This window comes from Stegodyphus dumicola, chromosome 3 (assembly GCF_044657685.1).
Source record: "Stegodyphus dumicola isolate Sdum_Otavi_A_Nest chromosome 3, ASM4465768v1".
Taxonomy (NCBI): domain Eukaryota; kingdom Metazoa; phylum Arthropoda; class Arachnida; order Araneae; family Eresidae; genus Stegodyphus; species Stegodyphus dumicola.
The window spans coordinates 234,433,722-234,456,760 of NC_140770.1; the positions used below are offsets into that span (position 1 = coordinate 234,433,722).

Genomic DNA, 23,039 nt, shown 5'->3' on the forward strand with positions numbered 1-23,039 from the left:
TCCACAAGACTGGTGTGGCAGCATGCTTCATAGACCTTGAGAGGGCCTTCGACAAGGTTTGGCACGAAGGTCTGATTTACAAGCTAAATAACTTTCTTTTTCCTGTCAGCCTTGTGAAGTTAATCATCTCATACCTAAAAAGAAGAACCTTCCAGGTGAGAGTTGGAGACTCCCTTTCCGGAAGGAAAATCATTGCCAGCGGCGTCCCGCAAGGGTCTGTTATTGGCCCAAAATGATTCAACATTTTCGTTAATGATTTACCCAACCCACTGAATGCTAAAACCCTGAAATATGCAGACGACACGGTGATTTTATCGGAATCTAAAAGCCCCCAACTTGCTCTTACTAACCTACAGTTTCACATTAACATAGTAGCTGCTTGGTGTCAACTTTGGAGAATTAAAATTAATACCGCGAAATGTAAAATTGTCCAATTTCGTCGCTACAGAAGAAATGTCACTACGAACACGGATATCAAGATAGAGAATGATGTGATTTCAGTTTGCTCGTCCGCAAAGTACTTGGGAGTTACCCTAGATGATAGGCTCATCTTCAAAGAGCACGTAACCAACCAAGTAAATAAAGTAAACGGAGTTTTCATGTCGCTTTATACTGTTATAGGTAGGAAATCGAAATTGAGATTAAAAGCTAAACGCATGATCTATCTCACTATGATTAGGCCAGTTATGCTCTACGCCGGCCCAGCGTGGGCATTGCCAATAAGACGGATAGGAGAAAACTAGAAGTCCTTCAAAACAAAATTTTGAGAGCCATCACTAATGCGCCCTGGTTTGTACGAAATAGCATCATTCATGCAGACTTGAAAATAAAGCCCATTCCTGAACAAATCCTCATGGAGGGGCACAACTTCTTCGAAAAAATGGATAATTCTCCAGTGCACACGCTAAGAGAACTCGATAATTATGACCCTACGGTGGACAGCGTGGTGAAGAGACCTCGGTCAATTCACCATAATGCGCGGTGGTGATGTAAATATGTAAATAGTGTACATATGAAGTTGTGTTTTGTGCTCTATCTAACATTATTTAACCAAGTACTGTGTTACTGCAAAAATTAGCTATTTGCCTGGAAGCAGGCTAGAGACTCTGAATTAATTACTATGTGTTAAGGACTGTGTATTCTGTGATCTCACCACGCCCACTGCTGTGGTTCTACTCCTGATTACCTGCTGGACTGCGTACCCTATCTCAGTAACCTTACGCTACTGTCCTGACCTAATGCATCATACAAGGACTTGAATGCTGGATGATTTTGTTTACCAAGTACTAATTTCCCAATTTTCGTATATTCAGCTTGACTTCGCCACGGAATGATTGCACCTTGTTCTAATATCACGCCCCCGGGCGAGGTGCAGTAGCACCTTAATGTACTAAAAACCGTGAATGGCCTTCATAGGCTGCACAGATTGTACAGGTCAAAACTCAAAGTAGTTGTATAGCTGAGGTGAATCAGAAATAAATAAATAAATACATTCGTTGTTGTTTTAAGAGTTTGTTTAGAAAACTGCCAGGAAACGATGGAAGATTCCGTTAAAGGAGAGATGAGATCAATTAAAGAGGAAATGGAAGCGGGACAAGCATGCGTTAAAGACGAGATGAATGCAGGTCAAGAGGAAATGAAAAGAGAAATTACCTGCGTAATAGAAAACAAATTCGAGGCTATAGAAGGTAGGATTGACTCGGTCGAAAGTAAGGTTGGAGAAATTGAAGAAAGAGTTTCTTCCGTTAAAGAACAAGTAGAAGCGAGAGTTTCTGCTGTGGAGGAACGAATTGAAGGAAGAGTTTGTGCCGTCCAACACCAAATCGAACAACAAATTGATGACAGGGTTTCTGCAGTTGCCAAAGAAGTGGATACTTTAAGGAAATTCGTAGCGACAGCAGCGAGCAATTCGGATGGTTTTAAATTTTTACACATGCCTGCTCGTGCCTCCCTGAAATTATCCACATATGATGGGAAGACATCCTGGCAAGTATATAAGACGCAATTTTCTATAGTGGCGGAAGCGGACGGATGGGATTCCCAAGCTAAGGCCTGTCATCTTGCCGGTTCTTTGAGAGCAGACGCAGCAGATATCCTGCAGACTCTTCCCGAAAACCAGAGATTAGACTTGGAAGCTCTATCCGGCGCATTGGAGCTGCGCGTTTTAGAGAAGTGTTTAAAAGACTACAGCAGGCTTCAACTAAATCCCGTCAGCAGAAGCCCACCGAAACACTTCAGGAGCTCGCCACGGATGTTGAAAGGCTGTCACATCACGCCTTTTTGGAGTGCCCGACAGAAACAAGAGAAATCCCGTCGCTCCAATATTTCATTGATGGCATCTGGGACCCTGAAATACAGAAAGCTCTTCGAATGGCAGATGTAAAAGACATAAAAAGCGCTCTGTTGTACGCCATGAAATTCGAGGCAGCCCAGCAAGCCACTCGTAGAGATCGCTACCCAGTCAGAGCTGTACGAGTCCACGAGCCGGTGGATCAATTGATGGCTCGTTTAGATGACTTATCCAGACAAGTCAATGCTTTGATAAGGAGTAGGAGCGAGAACAGAGTGTCTCTAAGATGTTGGAAATGTGGTATTGAAGGGTACATACGATGGCATTGCAGAACACCCCAGGGCACGGATAATAAAACGGATGAGTTGAAAAGACAAGTGAATGCCTTGAGACGGAATAGTGGTTAAAAGAAACCGACCCTAAAGTGCTGGAACTGCGATGTTGAAGGCCACCTACGAAGGAAATGCAGAACACCCCAGAGCACGGAAAATAAGGCATACGATTTCAACAGACAATTAAATGCCATGGGAAGGAAAAGGATTGACATGAAACCAAAGTGCTGGAACTGTGGAGCTGAAGGCCACGTACGAAAGAATTGCAGAACACCCCAGGGTACGAAAATTGAGACCATTTCTCAGCAACGACGCAAGAAACAAATTAATGACCATATCAAGGAACAGAGGTTGCCAGATAATGAAAAACCTTGTTTTAAAGCACTCAAGATTTCTACAGTGAGTGACAACAGTAACGGACTGTCCATCAATGAAATCGATGAAATTCCTTGCGATATGATCATTGACACAGGAGCTAATGTTACCATCATTAGGAAAGATTTAGCTGAACAGTTTAAAGGTAAACTTATTTGGACGCCATCCTGTGTTACCCTTCAGACTGCGTCTGGTGACAAGATCGACATATCTGGGAAGTTAAACGTTAACATCACGTTTGCAAGTGCCGCCTACCATCATGCCTACCATCAAATTAGCATATGTGGCGGATATTACGGATCCGTGCATACATGGAGTGGACTTTTTAAGGAAATACAATTTTTCCTTAGACTTCAAAAACAACAACCTGTTCTCAGCATCTGAAGACATAACTATCCATACTCAAAGGGGTTTATCACCTGGAAACGCCGACGTCTCATGTGAAAGACCCTGCTTAGAAAGCTGCCGAAATCATACTAGGGTCGGAGAGAAGCATCAGACTAACGGTTATTTTCCATCCCAGATACTCTTCGGTCGAGAATTTCGTCTGCCTTGTGACCGCCTGTTTGGTTGACCTACGGATGCGCCTTCATCACCTGAGGAACACATTTAAGATGTCCAGGCCCGGTTTGAAGTGATGCACCGTTCTGCACGAAAGCGAGTCAACTTGGCGACGGAGAAAGTGAAGACCAGATACGACAAGAGAGCTATTGGACAAAGAGTCAACGAAGGAGACAAGGTGTGGTTGTGGAACCCGAATAGACGAAAAGGAGTCAGGCTTAAATTACAGTCGCCTTGGGATGGTCCGTACACAGTCCTACACAGGCTGAAAGACGTCGTGCTTCGGATCCGCAAGTCTTCGAACTGTGAACCTAAAGTCGTTCATTACGACAGGTTAGCTCATTACCATGGCCATAGTACGTAGTGTAAATAATTGTAAATAGTGTAAGACCGTGGTCCTTTTTGTTTCTAAATGTGTATTTAGTATTTGATTCGTATTTTGTATTTGATTTGTATTTGATAGCATTTGATTTGTTTTATTTATTGAATTTATTGTTCATGTTGTTTATTATTGTAATGTAATACTTATTATTGTATATATGGCTTAGTTGTAAGTTTGGCTTCCTGTCCAGGGATTGTACTGCTCGGAACGTGCAGTTCTTGGGAAGGGGGCAGTGTTACGGATTTGTTATTTAAATAGCTAATGTTAGTTGAATTGTAAATTAAATAGTTTTATTTCCCGCGCAGTGCAGCGCGTGACAAATATTAAAAGAAAGCTAAGCCGGAAAACTGAAAATACAAGAGCGCGTGCATGTAACATTTAATAAATATCTCTTTTTGATTTCGAGAAAGTTCCAGAAAATTCTCGTGCGCGATTTAAAATCTTATAAAAGGAGGAAAACCTCTCAGTTCGTTGTAGTTAGTTACTTAGTTTGTTGTTGTTTTAAGAGTTTGTTTAGAAAACTGCTCTTGTTGATTGTAGCGAATTCGCGGATTAGCTTTCTTCAGCTGTTTTGAATTAAGTTCTATTGAACGTTTGAGTAGTTAAAAGATAACTACTGAGAGATATTGTAATACTGCACGATAATTTGTGGAAATTTAAGCATATTTGTTGTGATAATAATAAATTTTGTTCATTTTTCATCGGACTAGTGCATTCATTTCGTAACGAACCCGTACGCACGCAACAGTATTAATTTAGAAACTGTTGTATCAACAATGTTCTCGAAACATAGAAAACGATGCCTTATGGAATAATAAAATTTAAGATGACTTAGAAGAATCATATCTGGGGCAAAGAACTCTTTGACGAAATGATGGGAGATCATTCCTAGAACTTTAGTCGGCGCGTGCTATAAATTTCATCACTCGCCTGTACTGTTATTGGTCTAAAGCTCCTTAAAGCCTTATCCTCTTTCAATAAAGAGTCAAATGGACCCACTCGCCTATCAACTGAGGACCACAGAATGGCTTTCTCCGTTAAGTTGAAGGCATTTGATGATACCTTTTTTTTTTTTTTTTTTTCAATATTGTTCGTTCAAATAGTAAATGGACCAGTGATCGCAGAATAGTTATCCTACAACATGTGTGGAAAATGCTTGACCAACGAATTTCAGCTCGTCAGCACCTCCTACATATGTACCGGTATTTTGGAGAGCATTGCTGAGTGAGTGGAGTAATCTTTCCCGAGATCAGCTTGATAATTTGATATTCAGCCTGGTTAGACGTTGTAAGGACTGTATTTCATCGTCTGGAAGACATACAATGTACTAACCATGTAATGTTAAGTTTTTGTCCGGGAGATATTTTTTGTAATTGCTCTCGGGAGCAAAAATCGTAGTTTTTATTAATACATATACTTTTTTTTTTTTTTTTTTTTTTTTTTAGTAAATGGGCTTTCTGAATAAGTCACATTTGTTTTGTTTCTGAATCTTTACTTGCCAGAGCTGACATTATCCTTAATTTACGAACATGAATGTATTTCTTCTTATTAAAGAAACCGCACGTTTCACATTGCAAAACCTACAAGTTTACAACAGTTTCTAATTGAAAAGTAGGATCTAGAAAATCAAACTGACATATTTTTTAAAACATTTTTTATTTCTACAAATCAAATACTTTTTCCTTTGGTATTATAAATTGCGTTTTACAATCAGTGCCTTTTTCGAATCCAAGAAATATGTTAATTTCTACTATACTAAAGAAACGAAGCATTTACCTAAAGAGTTATCTGACTTATGCTGTTAGCTGCATTCTAAACGAAATGAAATTTCCATTACTTTTTAATATTTTTATCTGCTTCATTTAAATACGCAAATAAATAAAAATAGATAAATAACTAAACAACATTCCTTTTTTATCACTTAAAATTTTACACATGCGTGTGTCTTTCTTCCCAGATCATCTCACAAGAAAATTTGAGGTATGGAACAAAATTTAGTATTAGTACGCACTAATTAATAGTCTTCTCTTATATGATCAAACTGTATTGCATTTTCTGCAGTGTAGCCTTATCGCATTAGTAAAGGTACAAACATACACACAAATAAAGAATAAAAAAATATTTAAAAAAAAAACGAGCGTAAAGAATATTTTAGCTTTTGTAAAAGAACATTGTAGGCTTTCCCTTAATTCAATCAACCAATTATTCAAATTTTTATTATCTTATTTGAACTCCTCAACTTCCCTTCTCATTTCTTCGCCAGGATGCTAATTTTAAGTTGCTGACCACTTTGACCATTTAAATAAATTATCACGCCGGGTAGGTTGTCGAGTCAACATACTTAGCCCTGAACTTAAAGTGCTAGTCCAGCATTAGTTTTAGCCTTGTTTACTTTTTTTTGAATTTATTATGTAACATTTTTAAGTTTCACTGCAAGTTATCGGTGTTATTATAAAGTACGAAGTACGTGCTTTTCTGTTTATAGTTGATAATAATAAAGAGTGATTTTTACCCTTCTTTTGTGTTGTTATCCTTCACGCCTGTGCGAGAGGTCGCTAGGTTCCTTAGTAGGATCTCGTACAGATTATGTGACCAAAGAGAGTAAGATTCTATAACATGTTAAAAATTATAAGATTACATATTAGGAATAAAATTATTTCTTACCATTCACCGAGTAAATAATAAGAGGTACTGTCTTCAGGATTCAGTTGAATAGCGCGCTGTAAAAGAAAAGAAAAAAAAAAAAAATATGTACGAGTTATAGAGCAACTTTTGAGATGGTTTTCTTTTTTTAATGCAAATACAATAAAAAGGTCTTCTTTCACATTCTGAATAACAAAAAAATTGTTGAATGATCTGAATTTAAGACATTAAAAAAAAATCTGAAAAGTTTTAGATTTTAAATTACGTCTACAGGTGCGTTTTTTTAACGTTTTGTGTGCTACCTTGATTTATTAAATATCATGTTCTACGTACTCAAACTATAAAATTCAATTCAACAGCAACATCGCAAAATAGTTTTAATATGAGCATATCTTTAGAATTTCCGATACAGAGACTCACGCGCTGGAGATTAAAATGTTTTCTCTGTACAACGTTGCCATTGCTCGCTTCGAAATCCTTGAGTTTGTTAATCAAACATTCGTTAAAGTTTTACAAAATAGGAAATCAATAATAAAACACATTTCAAATTCAAATTAGGGCTTCCACATGCTCATATTCTATGGAAAATTACGTTATTCAAATTTTGATGGCTCTAGGTACCATTGTTTTATCACATTGCGAGAAACATACACACATTTATGCAGATTCTTCATTATTTAATTTCTTTAAATATAAGACTGAGCGAAAATATATGTTGGAAAGTGATACAGCCTTTTAAAGTTTTCAATGCAAAATCCCAAAACAAAATTAATAGTCCTTCTGGACAAATTGCCCCTTTGGCATTTTGTAGACTAATAATCTACATTGTTTCTTAAATATATGACAGTAGAATATGATCATTGACATTTCATAGATTTACTGTGGTCTGAAATTTTCATGAACTGCAACACCTATTAAACCTATTAAAACTACTTAGACGTCGCATATCATTGCTTTAAAATAGGAACTTAAGAGTCATTTTTCGGTCCCCGGCTTGCCTTGTAATCATAGAAACAACTACTGCAGCAGACGATTCGTATTGCCTTATTTTCCTCCCACTCCAGTTGCGTTTAGTGTGTCTCGCTTCATGGAAGATGACATGAAGAATATAAGCGATGTGCGGTGATGAAGATATTCGTTACGATTGTAAAATGGAGAGTGCTGGTAAAGGTTTTGAAGTGTTTATTTTAAAGAAACAGACTATAAGGAAAGGATTTCAAGATGCAAAATTATTGTCAAAATAGGGAAAAACGGTTCTGAATACATATGTGAAAATGTGAAAGAAAGATAGTGGATTTGTTAGATTTGTAGAAGAAGGAAACATGAAAAATATGCAATGCCCAAGCCAGAATTCGAGCTCCGGACCTCCTGACTGCTAGTTGGAAATGTTTCTTACATCATGAAGCTACGTGATAAAGAGCGAGAAAATACCTTACCAGTTGCTAATAAAATATATTCAGCTCTAAAACAATTATACGAATATTCGTCATTTATTTTCGAATAAGAAATATAGTTATATTTTAATATAAATTTCGCAAGTGGTCATCTTTAACAAGAGTTTACTGAGAAAAAGAAAAAAAAAAAAAACTGCTGAATTAGATACGCTTCATACTTCCATGTTTTGGAGTGGAAATTGCTGCTATTTTGAGCTCATAAAATCATTTGAAAAATCTCTTCTCACCATTAACAGAAACTAACGAAGAACGAACTAACTTAGAGCAGAAAGCAGAAAGAGAAGTCAATAAAAAACGAAACAGAAAGAGAGGTAAATAAAAAACGCAAATATTTAAACACCTAGATTTTTCGTCAAATTTAATCCAAATTTATCTTTGACAGATTCATCGAGGTTGTCTCTTACAATTGTAAACTTCTCCCACTAAACTACTAAGGATCTCGTTAATTGAGTATCACGCTTGGCAGTCAGCTCAGCTAACCAACTTATTATCGAGAAACTTCAGATTAATATTTGTATGATTTGTTTACATTGTTTCTTCAGCTTTCTTAGGGTTTCACTTTAAGTATATTCTAGCCCCGATCATTTAATGAATTGAATAAGCGACTGCGTGAAACTCGCTATGTTATGAATTGCATAGGAATGAGAAATGGAGTTTTAAAATGTTTACAATGAATCCAAGTTCGAACATGGGTCAAAATGTATATAAATTTTGAAAGTTTCCTATCAGATTAAACGAAAATTAAACGGAATTAAATAATAAAAAATAATATTAAATAAAATTAAACGAAAATCGATCAATTATTTTATCATTTTGTATCACACCTCAACTCTGGGAAACAATGAGTTGTGAGGTTAAAAAACCAATCAGCTAAAGAAAATAAGTTAAAAACTTCATTGTACACAATCTTTCGGGGAAAACCATTGTTAAGCATTAATAAACATAGATTAGCTGAATGCGTCTACGCCAGGCACTTTTTTTCTTCTTCGCCTTTTCTAATATAAGAAGATAAGGATATATTCACACGTCAAAGACAGTATAAACAAATTTTACATTAACTTTACGTCATTATTTTTACATTAAGTATTTACAAATATCAGTCAATGTAAATTAAAAATATTTTCAATTTTTTTAAATAAAGACTGCTAATATAAAATATATTTTGTCTGGTATAGTGCGAATTCCGATAGTTGTAATTTCAGTCAATACATTTCTTCATCTTCTTCTCTCTCTATCTCTCTCTTTTTTTTTTTTTTTTTTTGAAAAGATTGATTTCGAGAATGTGTTTCGTATATCCATATTTTCATATTTTTATTAAGGGAAAATGGAAAATGTTGGATATATTTTACCCCGTTAATCATTTTTTGAGTAACTACTTAAATGCACTGTTTCGCAAAAAAATCGAAGCACCAAGAAGGACTCTTGCGAAATTTGGTATGCAAATAATCAAAGTTTCAAGGCAAATGAAAAGGAATTGCGATCATAGCGCGCCTTTCTAGTGCGCAATTCGCAAAGTATAAAACCAGTGACAGAGGTGGAAAAGTTATCTTTTTTTGTTGCTGCCATTGTAATTCCGTAAAGAAGCAACTAAAGATGCCTTTACGACGATATCGAAGACTTACAGACAACTAAACGACTTCGACCGTGGTCGCATTGTAAGGTTGGGTGAAGCTGGGTGGTCATGCCGAGCAATAGGCTTCCACCTGCACCGTACAGACACTGCTGTGCAAAGATGTTGGCAGCAATGGTTGCTACAAGGAAATTGCCGACGAAATGAGGGCTCTGATAGGGCAAGGAACACAAATGCAAGGCAAGGTAGGATGATTGTTCGCCAGGCCCGAACCGCCCCAACGGCATCATTGTCGACTATTCAATGCACTACAGCCACGTCCTATACCTCCCGTGGTACCGTCCACCATCTCACGGCGCTTGTCTCAGGCGGGGTTACGCTTACAGAGGCCTTTAAGACGTTTGCCTTTGACCCCACAACATTGGTGGAGTCGTCTGGAGTAGTGTCGCAGCCGATCATCATGGCTGCCATCAGACTGGCATTGTATAGTGTTCAGCGATGAATCCCGCTTCAATCTTGAAGCAGATGACCAACGTGTTCGTGTCTGGAGAGGACGAAGCCAGCGGTCCCAATCAGCCTTTGTTTTACAAAGGCATACAGCCATAACCCCTGCTGTGATGGTGTAGGGCGCTATTTCTTATGACAGCAGGTCATCTTTAATCATCTTCCGTACATCTTTAACAGCTCAACGATATGTTGATACCATCCTGCGGCCTGTTGCATTAACCTTCATGGCACGTCATCCTGGGGCCATTTTCCAGCAAGATTATGTCAGGCCACATACCGCTCATATGTCTCTGGACAGTCTCCGTGCGGTTGATACTCTTCCTTGGCAAGTTTACGAGACCTTTCACCAATCGAGCATGTCTGGAGCATAATAGCCCGTTAGATTCGGGCACCACAAAATATCGCAGATCTGGAGCGACAACTGATGGATGCCTGGCAGAATGTGTCCCAGAATGATATTAGGAACCTCTACCACTCCTTGCCTCGACGAATTCAAGCATGCATTGCCGCTAGGGGCGGTTCGACCAATTACTAATTTGAACACTCAATGGGTGATTGTGAGCCGTGAACAGGCCCTATGATCTTGATATTTTAATCATTTTATTATCTGTGTATGAGCTATACACATATTCAATTTCATCAACAACAACCACTTCCTTCATGGTGTTTCGATTTTTTTTGCAAAAGAGTGTATTTGAAACGTGTTCTTAAAGGCATAATTTTTACTGGAGCCGCAGAATCTAATCATCACAGTTACATCGAAAGTTATAACTATGGCCAATTAAAGATTAACTTACCACCTTTGCAGTTTTCAAAAGAAATTGCTTAAAACTGTTGATAACATATTACCTTCGAAGAAAAAATATTCTAAAAAACTTAATTTTTGTTAAGAAAACAATACGAGATTAACTGAGTTGTTTAACATTTTTAATTTCACATGTCAATTATTAGATTAATAATAACTACACAGAAAAATTTTGATAATTATACGCCTTCAAGATTTATAGCATAATACATAGGAATAGGCTGTATAATTGAAAATGTAATAATCTTACCTCCATATGTTTTCTGACATCAAAACTGTGCACAATACGATTTTTGGTGCTCTTGTATCGCCAGACATAATCCAATAAAATTGCTTTCCACTAAAGAAATAAAATATATAATAAAGATTAAAAATAAAAACTGAATGAAAAAACTGCAGTGAAAATACGCTATAGTGAACGTGGTTTATAAAACGAAGTCCAAACCAATTTTCTGTACACTTAACACTAGCACAGCTACAGTGAACCTCCAACTGCATGAAAGTAGGATATAACGAATGTTTGGAAAAAGTTTTTATAGATAAACTTTTGTTCTCATTTTCACCTTTTTTTCAGAACTTTTATAAAGTTGTAATTGAAAAATTACTGAGACTTAAAAATCATCCGTGTTTGGGTTATAAGAATAGCGAAACACACCTTTACGTTCCTGTTCTTCATCCTCCTCCAATCTTTCTCTGTGTTCTAAATACAGCTATTCTAAGCAGGTTAACATTCAGATTTTTAAAAACCATATCACACACAACAAACTGTCTTTGGCGATCAAATAATGTCAAGCAATGACCATTATGCCAAGCCACTTAGACTTAGATGGGTTGCTTAATTCTTTGACTGAGCTATCATAATAATGACTGAGCTATCATAATGTTATGACAAAGATAAATGGAAACAATGTTCAAAGTTAATGTTAATAGATTCTTATCAGCGTAAGGCTATATGATTCGTCTCTTAGGAAATAGAAATTTTTTATCTTTATCGATTTGTTTCGTTTCACTATTTAAATACTTGAGGTATTGAAAGGGAGGTTTTGTATTGAGCTTTTGCAGGATTTAGGGTATTCTTTATAGGTACTATAGAACCTTTGCTTAGTAACCGTGTATATGCTGCGATGTATGATTACCCCATGCATTAACAGAGCATAATAAGCTTGCTCGAGTTTCGGCATGTGATTATTTGCTGAAAAGAAAAAAAAAAGGTTCTTTTTTGACACAGCTCGTTAATGAAGATAAGAAGTGGATACAACACAATAATGTTACAAGCACAAGATCATGGGGTAAGATAAATGAACCTCCTTTGATAAGTAAGTGGCTGCATCCTAAAAAAGTAATGTTTTGGGTACGGTGTGATTACAAAGGAACTATATACCACAAGTCAGGCTACAAATCAGGCACCAAATCAGGCAATAAATTCGGAAATATATCCTTCTCAAATGTCAGTTTTAAAACCAGAAATCGAAGCAAAGCGACCAGAATTTAACACTCTTCTAGATTTATCTTCCATCATGACAATGCTAGGCCCCCCAAACTTCGATGAATATCAGATAAACACTTATTGAGAGCAACTCGAAGTTTTGTGTCCCCTCCATCATTCACAAGACCTTCCTAAGATTTTTAGCTCTTCAAGTTACTTCAAAATTCTCCGCAAGGCCTGGAATTCTCTTCTTTGGAGACTGTCAAATAACAAGTCGCTAACTTTTTAAAATAAACCTAATGATGTTTTAGCAAAAGGAATTTTCTAGCTGCCAATATATTTGTATTATATATAATATTTAGTATATTAGCAAAGAGAGAAATAAGGGAAAGAAGAGTTTTGTAATTAAAATTTAGGATAAACTATTCAATTAAAATCGGTATTTTAAACATTAAAAATTATTAATTATATTTAAATTATAAATTATAATAAATATAATTAAATTATTAATTATATTTAATCGCTTATTATATTTTAAACATTAAAATTATTAATGATTAAAAACTTATAATATCAATAACGGAATAAACGTAATTAAAAATAAGGTGCAAAACAAAGTAAAAATTATTGAAACTGAATGCATCATATTAATCCTAGAAGAGGAAAAAAGAAATCCGACAATATTAAAACTGAATGGTAATTGTATATTCTATAGAACTATTCTATAGAACTATATTGGATCCACTTTTCTCAAAAATCTCTACATCTCATAATATACTTTTCCACTCTTCTTTCAGTATAATTTCAATACATTTTTGGTGCATTTTGTTATCAGGAATGGATTCAGAAATGTATACATGTATGTATGCATATATGTATGTGTTCATGTATGCATGTATACATGTACGTACGTATGTATGTGTATACACACATATATATATGCACGTAAACGTACACATATGCAATCATACATACATTTCTGAATCTACTCCCGATAACAGAACAGTACCGTAATCCCTGTTTACCTTTCTTCCAAAACAGCTAAATTTTGAATTAAAGACTTGCACAGACATTATGTTTTTCAGAAACAGGCGACATGAAAAATGAGCTATGCCCTCTTCGGGACTCGAACCACGGACCTCTCGAATACGCGACGAATGTGCTGGCCATTACACCACGAAGGCATGCTAAGAAGGCGGGAAAAATACCTTTATATTCCCTCGTTTAAAGGGCGACTGGCCGATTAGGGGACTCTAGTCGCCAAATCTTGGTGGTCAAGAATCATCATCCACCACCTTTTGTTTAGTTCGCGAGGCATTAGGTATTTTTTGAGAGCAGGAGAAGAGACAAATGAGCAATGCTCTCGCCGGGACTCGAACCACAGACCTCTCGAATACGCGACGAGTGTGCTGGCCATTACACCACGAAGGCATATGCCAAGAAGGCGGGAGAAATACCTTATAGACTAATTAATTATAATACGAATTCGAAGTTTAGTGATGCAACCACATGTTTTGGCATTACAAACAGTAGTTGAGAAACATAACATAAGGGGTTTAGTAGGTCCATAGATCATCAGTGGGGGAATTTATGATATACTATTCCACGAAATCCAAGTATTGGTTAAAAGGAGGACAGTTTAAGCTTAAGTATTTCTCCCGCCTTCTTAGCGTGCCTTCGTGGTGTAGTGGTCTGTATTCTCGGGACATATTCGAGAGGTCAGTGGTTCGATTCCCGACGAAGGCCATTGCTCATTTTTCATCTTTCCTGCTTCGAAATAACCTAATGTCTCTATAGTTGCGCCCGAACTAAAAAAAAAGGTGGTGGATGATGATTCCCCACCGGCAGGATTTGGCGATTGGGTCCTCTAATCCCCAGTCGGCTTTTAAACGAGGAGTATATAAGAGATTTCTCCCGCCTTCTTAGCGTGCCTTCGTCGTGTAGTGGTCTGCACGCTCGGTGCGTATACGAGAGGTCCGTGGTTCAATTTCCGGCGAGGGCACTACTCATTTTTCAAGTCTCCTGCTTCCAAAAAATCCTAATGTCTTTACAAGCTCACTGTTTGTTTATCAGAATTAGTAAGTTGACTTCAATGGCATTAAACAGTCAATTCTGTACTACGAAAAAAATTGCTTTTCGAATATACTTAAAGCCAGTGAATATGATCAAAAATATTTGTATTGCATGCCTAATTCGTTATGCTTTCCGTGGATGCAAGTGTTTTGTCCCTGAGTTGAAAACTGCACCCATTATAAGTGTTTGAAAATTTTGTTATTTATGATGGGCGTTTCCACTGGATTACACTGCTTGTGAATGTTCTAAAAATTTGTTAAACTTACTAATGTTTTAAGAGGTGTCAAGTGGAGACTTCTCCAGCAAGGTAGAACCCTCTATTTACTTTTATTTAATGCAATTCTTATGGAAATTGTACAGTTTATTTATAAAAATATCTTGTGTCAAATTAATTTTACTTAATGTAAAATTTTAAATTCTATTTTTTGAGTGCCATTACTGCAACTATTTGAGATAGAATTTTTACATAAGGTCTGCATATTACATATTATGTAAATATTCGAATGTTTATATGCGCCAGCGCCAGATGACTGTCATCTTTTAGATCAGGGTTTCTCAGCAGGGTCCATATTGACCATCTCCATATTGAAACTTTAAATGGGATCAGGGATGATTAAGGAGTCGACTGGGGGGGGGGCAGTAGCCGAATATGCATTGCCATTTGATCGGCATAGTCAAAAACCCTTTGGTTACAAAAAAATTATAAATAAATTTGATAATTAGTTGTTTATAGATATAAAGCTATATTAAGTAGTAAGGAAGAAATTATATAAAATAAATATAATGGGAAAATACATAAAAATGATTTAATTCATTTTAAGATCAATAATATTTTTTTAAAATATACCAATTTTTCATGCATTAAGTGCAATGTAAAAAGGTAAAGCGCGGAAACACACACACAAAAATGCCACCAAACAAGTTCAAAGAGCGCTAAACTTTCTCAGAAGATACATTGTTATATACAAGGTCACTGGCAAAATTTTAAAGATTTTAATAGGCGTTTTTAAGATATAGAAAATTTGAATGTGCCAACATGGCTCATAAAACCCTGATTTGTGATAAAATTGATTTTCATATTATGATGCAAAAGCAGTTAATTGCATGAAAGGTGTATACTGAAACACAAGTCTTATTCAAAACACATGGCTACTCTAAGTTTTGTAAATTTAAAAATCCTCAAAGAGAAATATCCTAGAATATAAGTTGTTACTGAACCAATTTACTTTTCCTACCTAGTAGAAACAAGAAGTCAAGTCAATATTTACTACAGAAAACAAGAAGCAGGATGAATATTGTTGAACGAGGTTATTTAAGAATTAAGTGAAGCAATTTCATGTCAAATATTAAAAAATCTGTTGACACCATATGACTATAAAATGGCTTATTAAATTAATTACCACATGGCTTATTAAATTAAACGCATTTTTTGCTGTACTTCCTTTAAATTTATTATTCTAATTTAATTAACCGATTCCTCAAGGCAAGTTGAAAATGACATCAAAAATTGCAAATTTTGAAATTAAATAGCCCGGTCAATTTTCATCATATGGTAGTCATATTTCTTATAATTATACTTATTTTTTCATAATGATAATAAAACTTACGTTATAGTCCCCAGTCCCATACGCGAAATTTCAGCATTCTAAAGCTAATCGTTTTTGAGTTGCGGATACGGACGTACATACGTAAGTACAGACTTCACGAAAAAAATCCATTTTACAATCCGCTTTGGGGGAAAAAAAAAAAAAAATAAATAATAAAAAAAAAAAAATCCTTTATTTCGTCTGTACATACAGACATCCCGCGGGAAGAAGAATAAGCAAAATGTATTCGGGAATGGTCAAAATGGATATTTCCGTTGAAATATAATATCCGAAATTTTTCGCGATTACATTACTTCCTTTACTTCATACAAGGAAGTCCGTACGTACAGACATTCTGCGGGGGAAAAAATCTTCAAAATGTATTCGGGAATGGTCGAAACGGATATTTCCGTTGAAATATAGTATCCGAAATTTTTCACGATTACAATATTTCCTTACTTACAATTACAATACTTACACATTTTACTTCGTAAAAGGAAGCTAAAAATTGCATTACTTTATCAAGCGCAGCAGCTGCATTACTTAAAATCAAACTTTTACGCAATAAAATCTATGCTTTTACTTCTGAAAACTTGTTTACATTTTTAAAATAAAAACAACACAAAAATAAAATGAAAGGATTTATTACACGAATGTATTATATAAATGTAATAAATATTTTTTTTTCATATTCTTAGTGTAATTATTATCTTAAAGTTATTCATAAACCATTTTTTATATTATGATTATGTTGTGTGCTGTATACAAAGAAATGTAAGGATTTCGATGAAGAAAAAAAACTCTTCTTTAAAAAGGTGTCGATGCAAGAAAATGTTTGAAAATCTCTACTCTAGAAACTTACAAAACACTTATTTTTCTCTTTTTTTTTTTTTTTTTTAATTTCATTTATTCAGTTTAATTACGCAACTAAATTTTAAGTATGCAACTAGCAGTAACTATGCAATTAAATTAGTGGATTAATTTAGTTTCATAATTACTCATCCGTATTATTTAAGTTCTGTTAGTGATACTTTTCGATTATCTCGTTGAATTAACGGTCCTAATCAAAATTTTGCTTACTCTCGGTTTCCTTTTTAGTAACCCTGTACGGTATTTTCTCTCTCCTTATGCCTTCGAGGTGTAATTAGAAAGCAAGCCAGGTTAGCAATCGGAAGATTCGAATTTCGAATCCCGGCGAAGGTATCCCGCATTCCTCATGCTACCTGACTTGAGGAAAAAATTCTAAATGACTCTGCAGTAGCATCCCACGTGGTGGACGATAATTCTTCATCAACAGGACTTGGTGACTCAGTCGCCCTTTCAATAGAGGAGAATGTAAGGTACTTTCTTCCTCCTTACCGCGTGTTTTCGTGGTGGCGTAGCTGAGAGCACATTCTGTTGGCATCTGGAGGTCCGAAATTGGAATCTCGACGAGGATATTGCTGATTTCTTTTTGTGTTTCTTGGCTGAAATAATCAAAATGCCTGATGATCTGTTCAACCCCAACGACTTCTAATTTTACATCTATTTAATATGATCATTAAATGAAAATCTACCCTAAAAATTATCTTAGCCCTATGTAATTTTAGTGCAACAGACTTTGGAGCTTTTGGACTTCATTTATAAGCAAGCTATTGCTTATAAATCTTAGACTTCCTTGTACGAAGTAAAAAGGAAGTATTGTACTCGCGAAAAATTACGGGTATTATATTTCAACGAAAATCTCTTTTTTGACTGCTATCCAATGCAATTTAATGATGCTTTTGCGTGACATCCGCAAGTAAGAACAGAATATAGGACTCTTTTTCCCCCAGCGGTTTTGTTACCTAGAAGATACATGCTTTTGCGTGACATCCGCAAGTAAGAACAGAATATAGGACTCTTTTTCCCCCAGCGGTTTTGTTACCTAGAAGATACCTTCCTTGATCTAATGAATCTCTTAAGACTGCAGCCTTTGTTACCTTGCCTGTAAAGGTGTTCTTCTCTTAGAATTCTATGCATGCGGTATAAGTAACTTTACACTTTATTTCATTCAGGGCATTGTATTACTAATACTGTACTACAGTGTACTGTTATTTAAAGTGTTTTGTGATATTATTCCTGCATCTTTGGAAGGCAACCCATTTATGTTTGCATACTTTGCAGTTTTTAATGTCGAAATTCATCTTTTCACATTTTACTTGACATAGTTGTTTTGTTAATTGAGACTTCCTTGTACGAAGTAAAAAGGAAGTATTGTACTCGCGAAAAATTACGGGTATTATATTTCAACGAAAATCTCTTTTTTGACTACTATCCAATGCAATTTAATGATGCTTTTGCGTGACATCCGCAAGTAAGAACAGAATATAGGACTCTTTCTCCCCCAGCGGTTTTGTTACCTAGAAGATACCTTCCTTGATCTAATGAATCTCTTAAGACTGCAGCCTTTGTTATTATAGGATCAAGATCACATTTAAGCTCGACCTCAGCCAAAGGTAAACACATTGGATGTTTTTCCAGAGGTGTTCGTCCATTTAAGAGGTGTTCCATTCGGTCTCACCCGTATACATGGAAGGCTGTATACATACTTTTGGCAAATTAAATGCAAAGTTGCAGCGGTATTTCTAAGTATGGACATTTTATAGCCATTTACTTTACCTAGGCTGGTATATGGAGTCATAATATCCTTAAAACTATTTTTGGAAAATTCATTTGAGGGTACAGTTTCAATGGATGCTATAGTTTCTAAATTCTTCTTCAGTTTATTACATTGAGGTCGAAGATGCGAGTAGGATCCGCATTCATAACAACGAGGTTGTCTCCGTTTCTCAAATTCCTTTTCATGAATTTTATTAGTACATTATGTCCTAATTATAGGTTTAGGATTAAAATCTTTCGAGATTTCTTCAGAATTATGTCTATTATGATAACCACTTTGCATTTTGTTAACGTTTTGATAATTTTCTTGTACTGTAGTCAAAGTCACTAACTACTATTCCCTTGGGCGACTTTCTGGAATCATCTTTATCTCCCAAATAACCACGAGATCCGCGATGGAAAGGTTCTACTGTATATAAAATTAATTCATTAGAGATTGAAGAAGGAAAATAAAACTTTCTGAATAAACACTTTGATTACATCAATTTACTAAAAATTTAATTAGGTACGAATACTCAGACAACATTCTTGCTACAAAATTAGCAAATAAACATTAAAAAAAGTAAGGATAATACATTCGTATCCTAAGATATCCGAAGGTCAACCTAATTAAAACACTCCACCATCTATGTTTGTAGGCTTTTACGTCAGTTTGTAGGCTTTTACGTTAATTACCCAGCTAATTATTTTCTCTATACTCTTACTTCCATTTTCATCCATTCTCTTCAGAATGCAAATTAGGTTATGTATATAATACCAGAACTCATGAGCTGTGGCAGCCATCGCTGATCGGTTGTTCTGTTACACAACTGATAATTTACATGCTTATTTACCTCTATTTCCTGCCACTCATTTGGTTACCGCCTTTTGTTTTGCTAGCCGCATTTGCTTCATGAGATATTTAGGGCCGAGCCAAAGCTCATTTAGATGGATGTAACTTTGTGTATAATATTTCAATTTAGCTAAAACTTTTGTTCTAAATTTCGTACAATTAGCGGCTTTTCCGTTTTTGTTACTGTGAGTTTGCAATATTTACTATATTTTAGAAGTAAGACTTTGTGAGTTAGCATTTAGAATAGCATGGTACCATACGAGCTATGAATTCTTATTCTAGACTTAAATACAAGAACCAAACATATCGGGTGAATTAAAAAGAACTTTCTTTCCCACAGATGACACTGAAGAAATCTTTGCATTAAAATATTTGATAATCTTTTGGAAATGTTAAGTTTTCTTTAAAAAATTATAAATAAGTAGTTACAATAAAGACTGCAATAATTGTGCATTCATGATACAGTGACTTGTACTTAAACTTGTAAATAAAAACATTGCTATTTATGCATGAAAATAAATGGATATTCTAAATAAAAGCTCTCATTTCAGTTTCGCTATAAAACCAAGCAAAAAGCATTATCTTAATATACTCGGAACTGAAAAAATGAAAATACCTACCTTATGTGCCGCCCAACATGATTCATTAATTTCCAACGCTTTGTCTACAAGAGCAAGAGCATCTTCCAAATAAACTAACTTCTGCTTATCTTCCTTGATGTCCCGACATTTTTCAAACACAGCACGAGCCAAACGCCATAAAATCTCTGGATCGTCAGACTCATGATGAGGTGCCAAGAGATTGTAAAGCTTCTCATACTTAGCTTCATCATAGAAAGCGTCAGCTTCAATGATGAGGTTACCTGTAATAAAACACTTTTCTTTTACATGAAGAATAACAAACAGAAATTCAGTCAATTACTCAAAAGTACATACATTACACACAACAGGAATAAAGCAAGATTAATAACAAAATTAAAATATGAAACATTGTGGCATGCCTTTTTAAGACGAGTGACTTACTTTATTCAATTATGTAGAAGAGATATCTTGACAGTAACCCATTAACTTCTATTTTATTCCATAAAATCAATTGTAAAAGATCAAAACATCTTCCATTAAATAACATTCCTCCATTTTAATACATTTTTTCATACAATTTGTACTTCAGTGTAATAAAGCAACTTCTCAGAAAAAAAGTTAAAACATTTAAAGTGAAGAAAAGTAGCACGGTATAAGATATTTTAAGTTAATTAACCAGCTAATTATGATTTAAGTCTTTACTGTAACTTCTTCTCGTATTCCTTAACAGAATGCAAATTAGGTTTGTGTGTATATAAGCTGAGGGTTTTGGATGTTTAGATTAGAGCCTCTGGCAATCGCGTCTTACTGTTAATTTCTCTCGTCAGCTCTGATTAAAGTCCTATTCTGGCATTATCGTTTCGTTAGCTAATGCTTTAAAATACGTGCCAGTAAAATTCCGAGCCAGCGTGATTTAGTTATGAGTAGTCGGACTATGTTTCTACGTTTAAATTTAACTTTGTTATGATCATATGCATAGTTTTGTCTGTAGAAGAAGCGTTGCCTGATCTGTTCACTTTAAGGCTAAATAAACTGAGAAGCAAAAATGGAAAGAACTGAAATAGTTTTTTTTTAATCGATGGAAGGAAGATTCATTTCTTTCCATCGATTAGCTACAAATTTCATGCATTTTACAGAAATTCAATTCTCGGACCGTTTTCTCTTCTATCAATCAAATTAGCAGTTCCATACTTTAAAGGCCCCATTCGTATATGAACTATTTGGGTTATACAGGATTCCTTGTCAGTGTGGTTTAAATTTCGTTATCAAACTAAGACAGCTTCTCAAGCTATAGAACAGAGACATACGTTAAGAAAAAAGAAACACATAAATCCTCTATTGCCCAACACTGTTGGTCAGAAATTCACCCTTCACATTTTTTCTGCAGCCAAAATAACTAAAAAATACTTTCCGTTAGAGAATTAGATTTTCTTGAAGTGTTTTGCATTCATAAACATCTTTCAGTTCTAGTTAACGATCCCAATTTCAATCAATGTTTACCTTCAGCTTTTAAGGATAGTATTTCGTAGCTGTTTTCATTTTTCATCAATGTATGGCCCCAGTAACTTAACCTCCTTCCTCTTATTGCTATCACCTGAGCAAAGGCTTTCCCTTTTTTCATTAGCAATTCTGCAACTTTATGAATATTACGCTGATTCTTGTTGCCTCAGCACCTCCAATAATCGTTACTCAGCTTGTTATTTTAACTTAGACGCCTTATATATTATAGCAGAATCTAAGATGCAACAACACCTTGGAAATCACTAGTGAGAGACGCACGATTGAAATGGCTGCCTGTAAAAAAATAGCCAACGAAGTCATTTAGATACAAAATGACGGTTTGATCTACATAAAAACGTTTTCTAGAATTAATTTGCCTACTTATCATATAGTTAAAAGTGAACTTAACGCATATGTAGCAGTATGAAGTTAATTTCAAAAGTATTTTTTATGTCAATATATTTTTAAGCCTCTGTATTGTATCAAAATAATAGGTTTCGTAGTTTCATTTTATATTCTGTACTTATGTATTACTATAAGCTTTATATTTATAAGCTATTTAAGCTTCATTTTAAGAAATAAAGAAAATCAAACGATTTTGCAGATAGGTACTTTTTGCCATTTATTAATGGTCGTTAGGAACATCATTTATTAATTCCAATACTGCCGAAAATGCGATAAAAATTATAAGTTAGATATATTACAAATTAAGTGTATTTTAAATTATCAGTTGGATTTATTATTAAAAAAATTAAACTTAGCTCTAAATTCTTAAAAAATGAGTTTACAGATTGAAGATTAATAGCTATAAAACAGATAGATAAAGCTTAATAGCTATAAGACAAAAATATTATTGCAACATACATTGTAGATCTTATTGCATCATTAATAAATTAATTATTATAAAAAGTAAGTAATAAATTATTATAATTATTATAAAAAGTTTGGCAAATAATAAGTTCGAAACTTTTTATATAATCTACATTTTATACCGATACAATAAAGAGAAATCAAAATATTTGTTTCAAAAATCATTAGAAATAAATGGAACTTGTCTCACCTCTTTTCTTTTCCATCGATAACGCTTTAACAACAATCAATGTCGGAAAAACAGAAGAAAATAAGCAGCCGAATATTTTAATTTTATTGCCTTTTGGAAACTAGAAAAATAAATAAATAAATAAAAACCTGGAAACTGTAATCCGAAAGCTTTAAATTACTGTCTTCGTAAAAAAAGTGCATCATTAAAACATCTAGAAGTTAATATGTACTCATATAAAATGAAAAATATTTAAAAAATCATATGTCTCTCTCTTCTTCTTAGCTGCTGACACATAACCTGGCGGAAATTTTTGACATGCGCAGTGAATGATTTTGTTCCTCGTCTAAATTTATTTATCATGCATTTACGCAGCTATAGGTAATAAATAAAATATTACATAAGTGCGCCTTCTTTTGAATTTTCGCATTGTGAAGCCTGAT

At 34.8% G+C, this 23,039-nt stretch overlaps 1 protein-coding gene across 2 annotated transcripts in view; it reads right to left on the bottom strand.

Annotated features, from left to right (window-relative positions):
- LOC118180405 (regulator of microtubule dynamics protein 1-like) overlaps positions 1 to 23,039 on the bottom strand; it is a 108,360-nt gene that overhangs the window by 45,307 nt on the left and 40,014 nt on the right. The window contains exons 4-7 of one of the 2 annotated variants that reach the window (XM_085813921.1): positions 22,618 to 22,717; positions 20,097 to 20,338; positions 11,170 to 11,259; positions 6,605 to 6,660 (exon numbers count right to left, since the gene is read on the bottom strand). In XM_085813921.1, coding sequence (XP_085670047.1) covers positions 6,605 to 6,660; positions 11,170 to 11,259; positions 20,097 to 20,338; positions 22,618 to 22,717 — 488 coding nt within the window. The remainder of the gene's footprint in view (positions 1 to 6,604; positions 6,661 to 11,169; positions 11,260 to 20,096; positions 20,339 to 22,617; positions 22,718 to 23,039) is intronic. The other variant, XM_085813922.1, reaches the window with a different exon arrangement.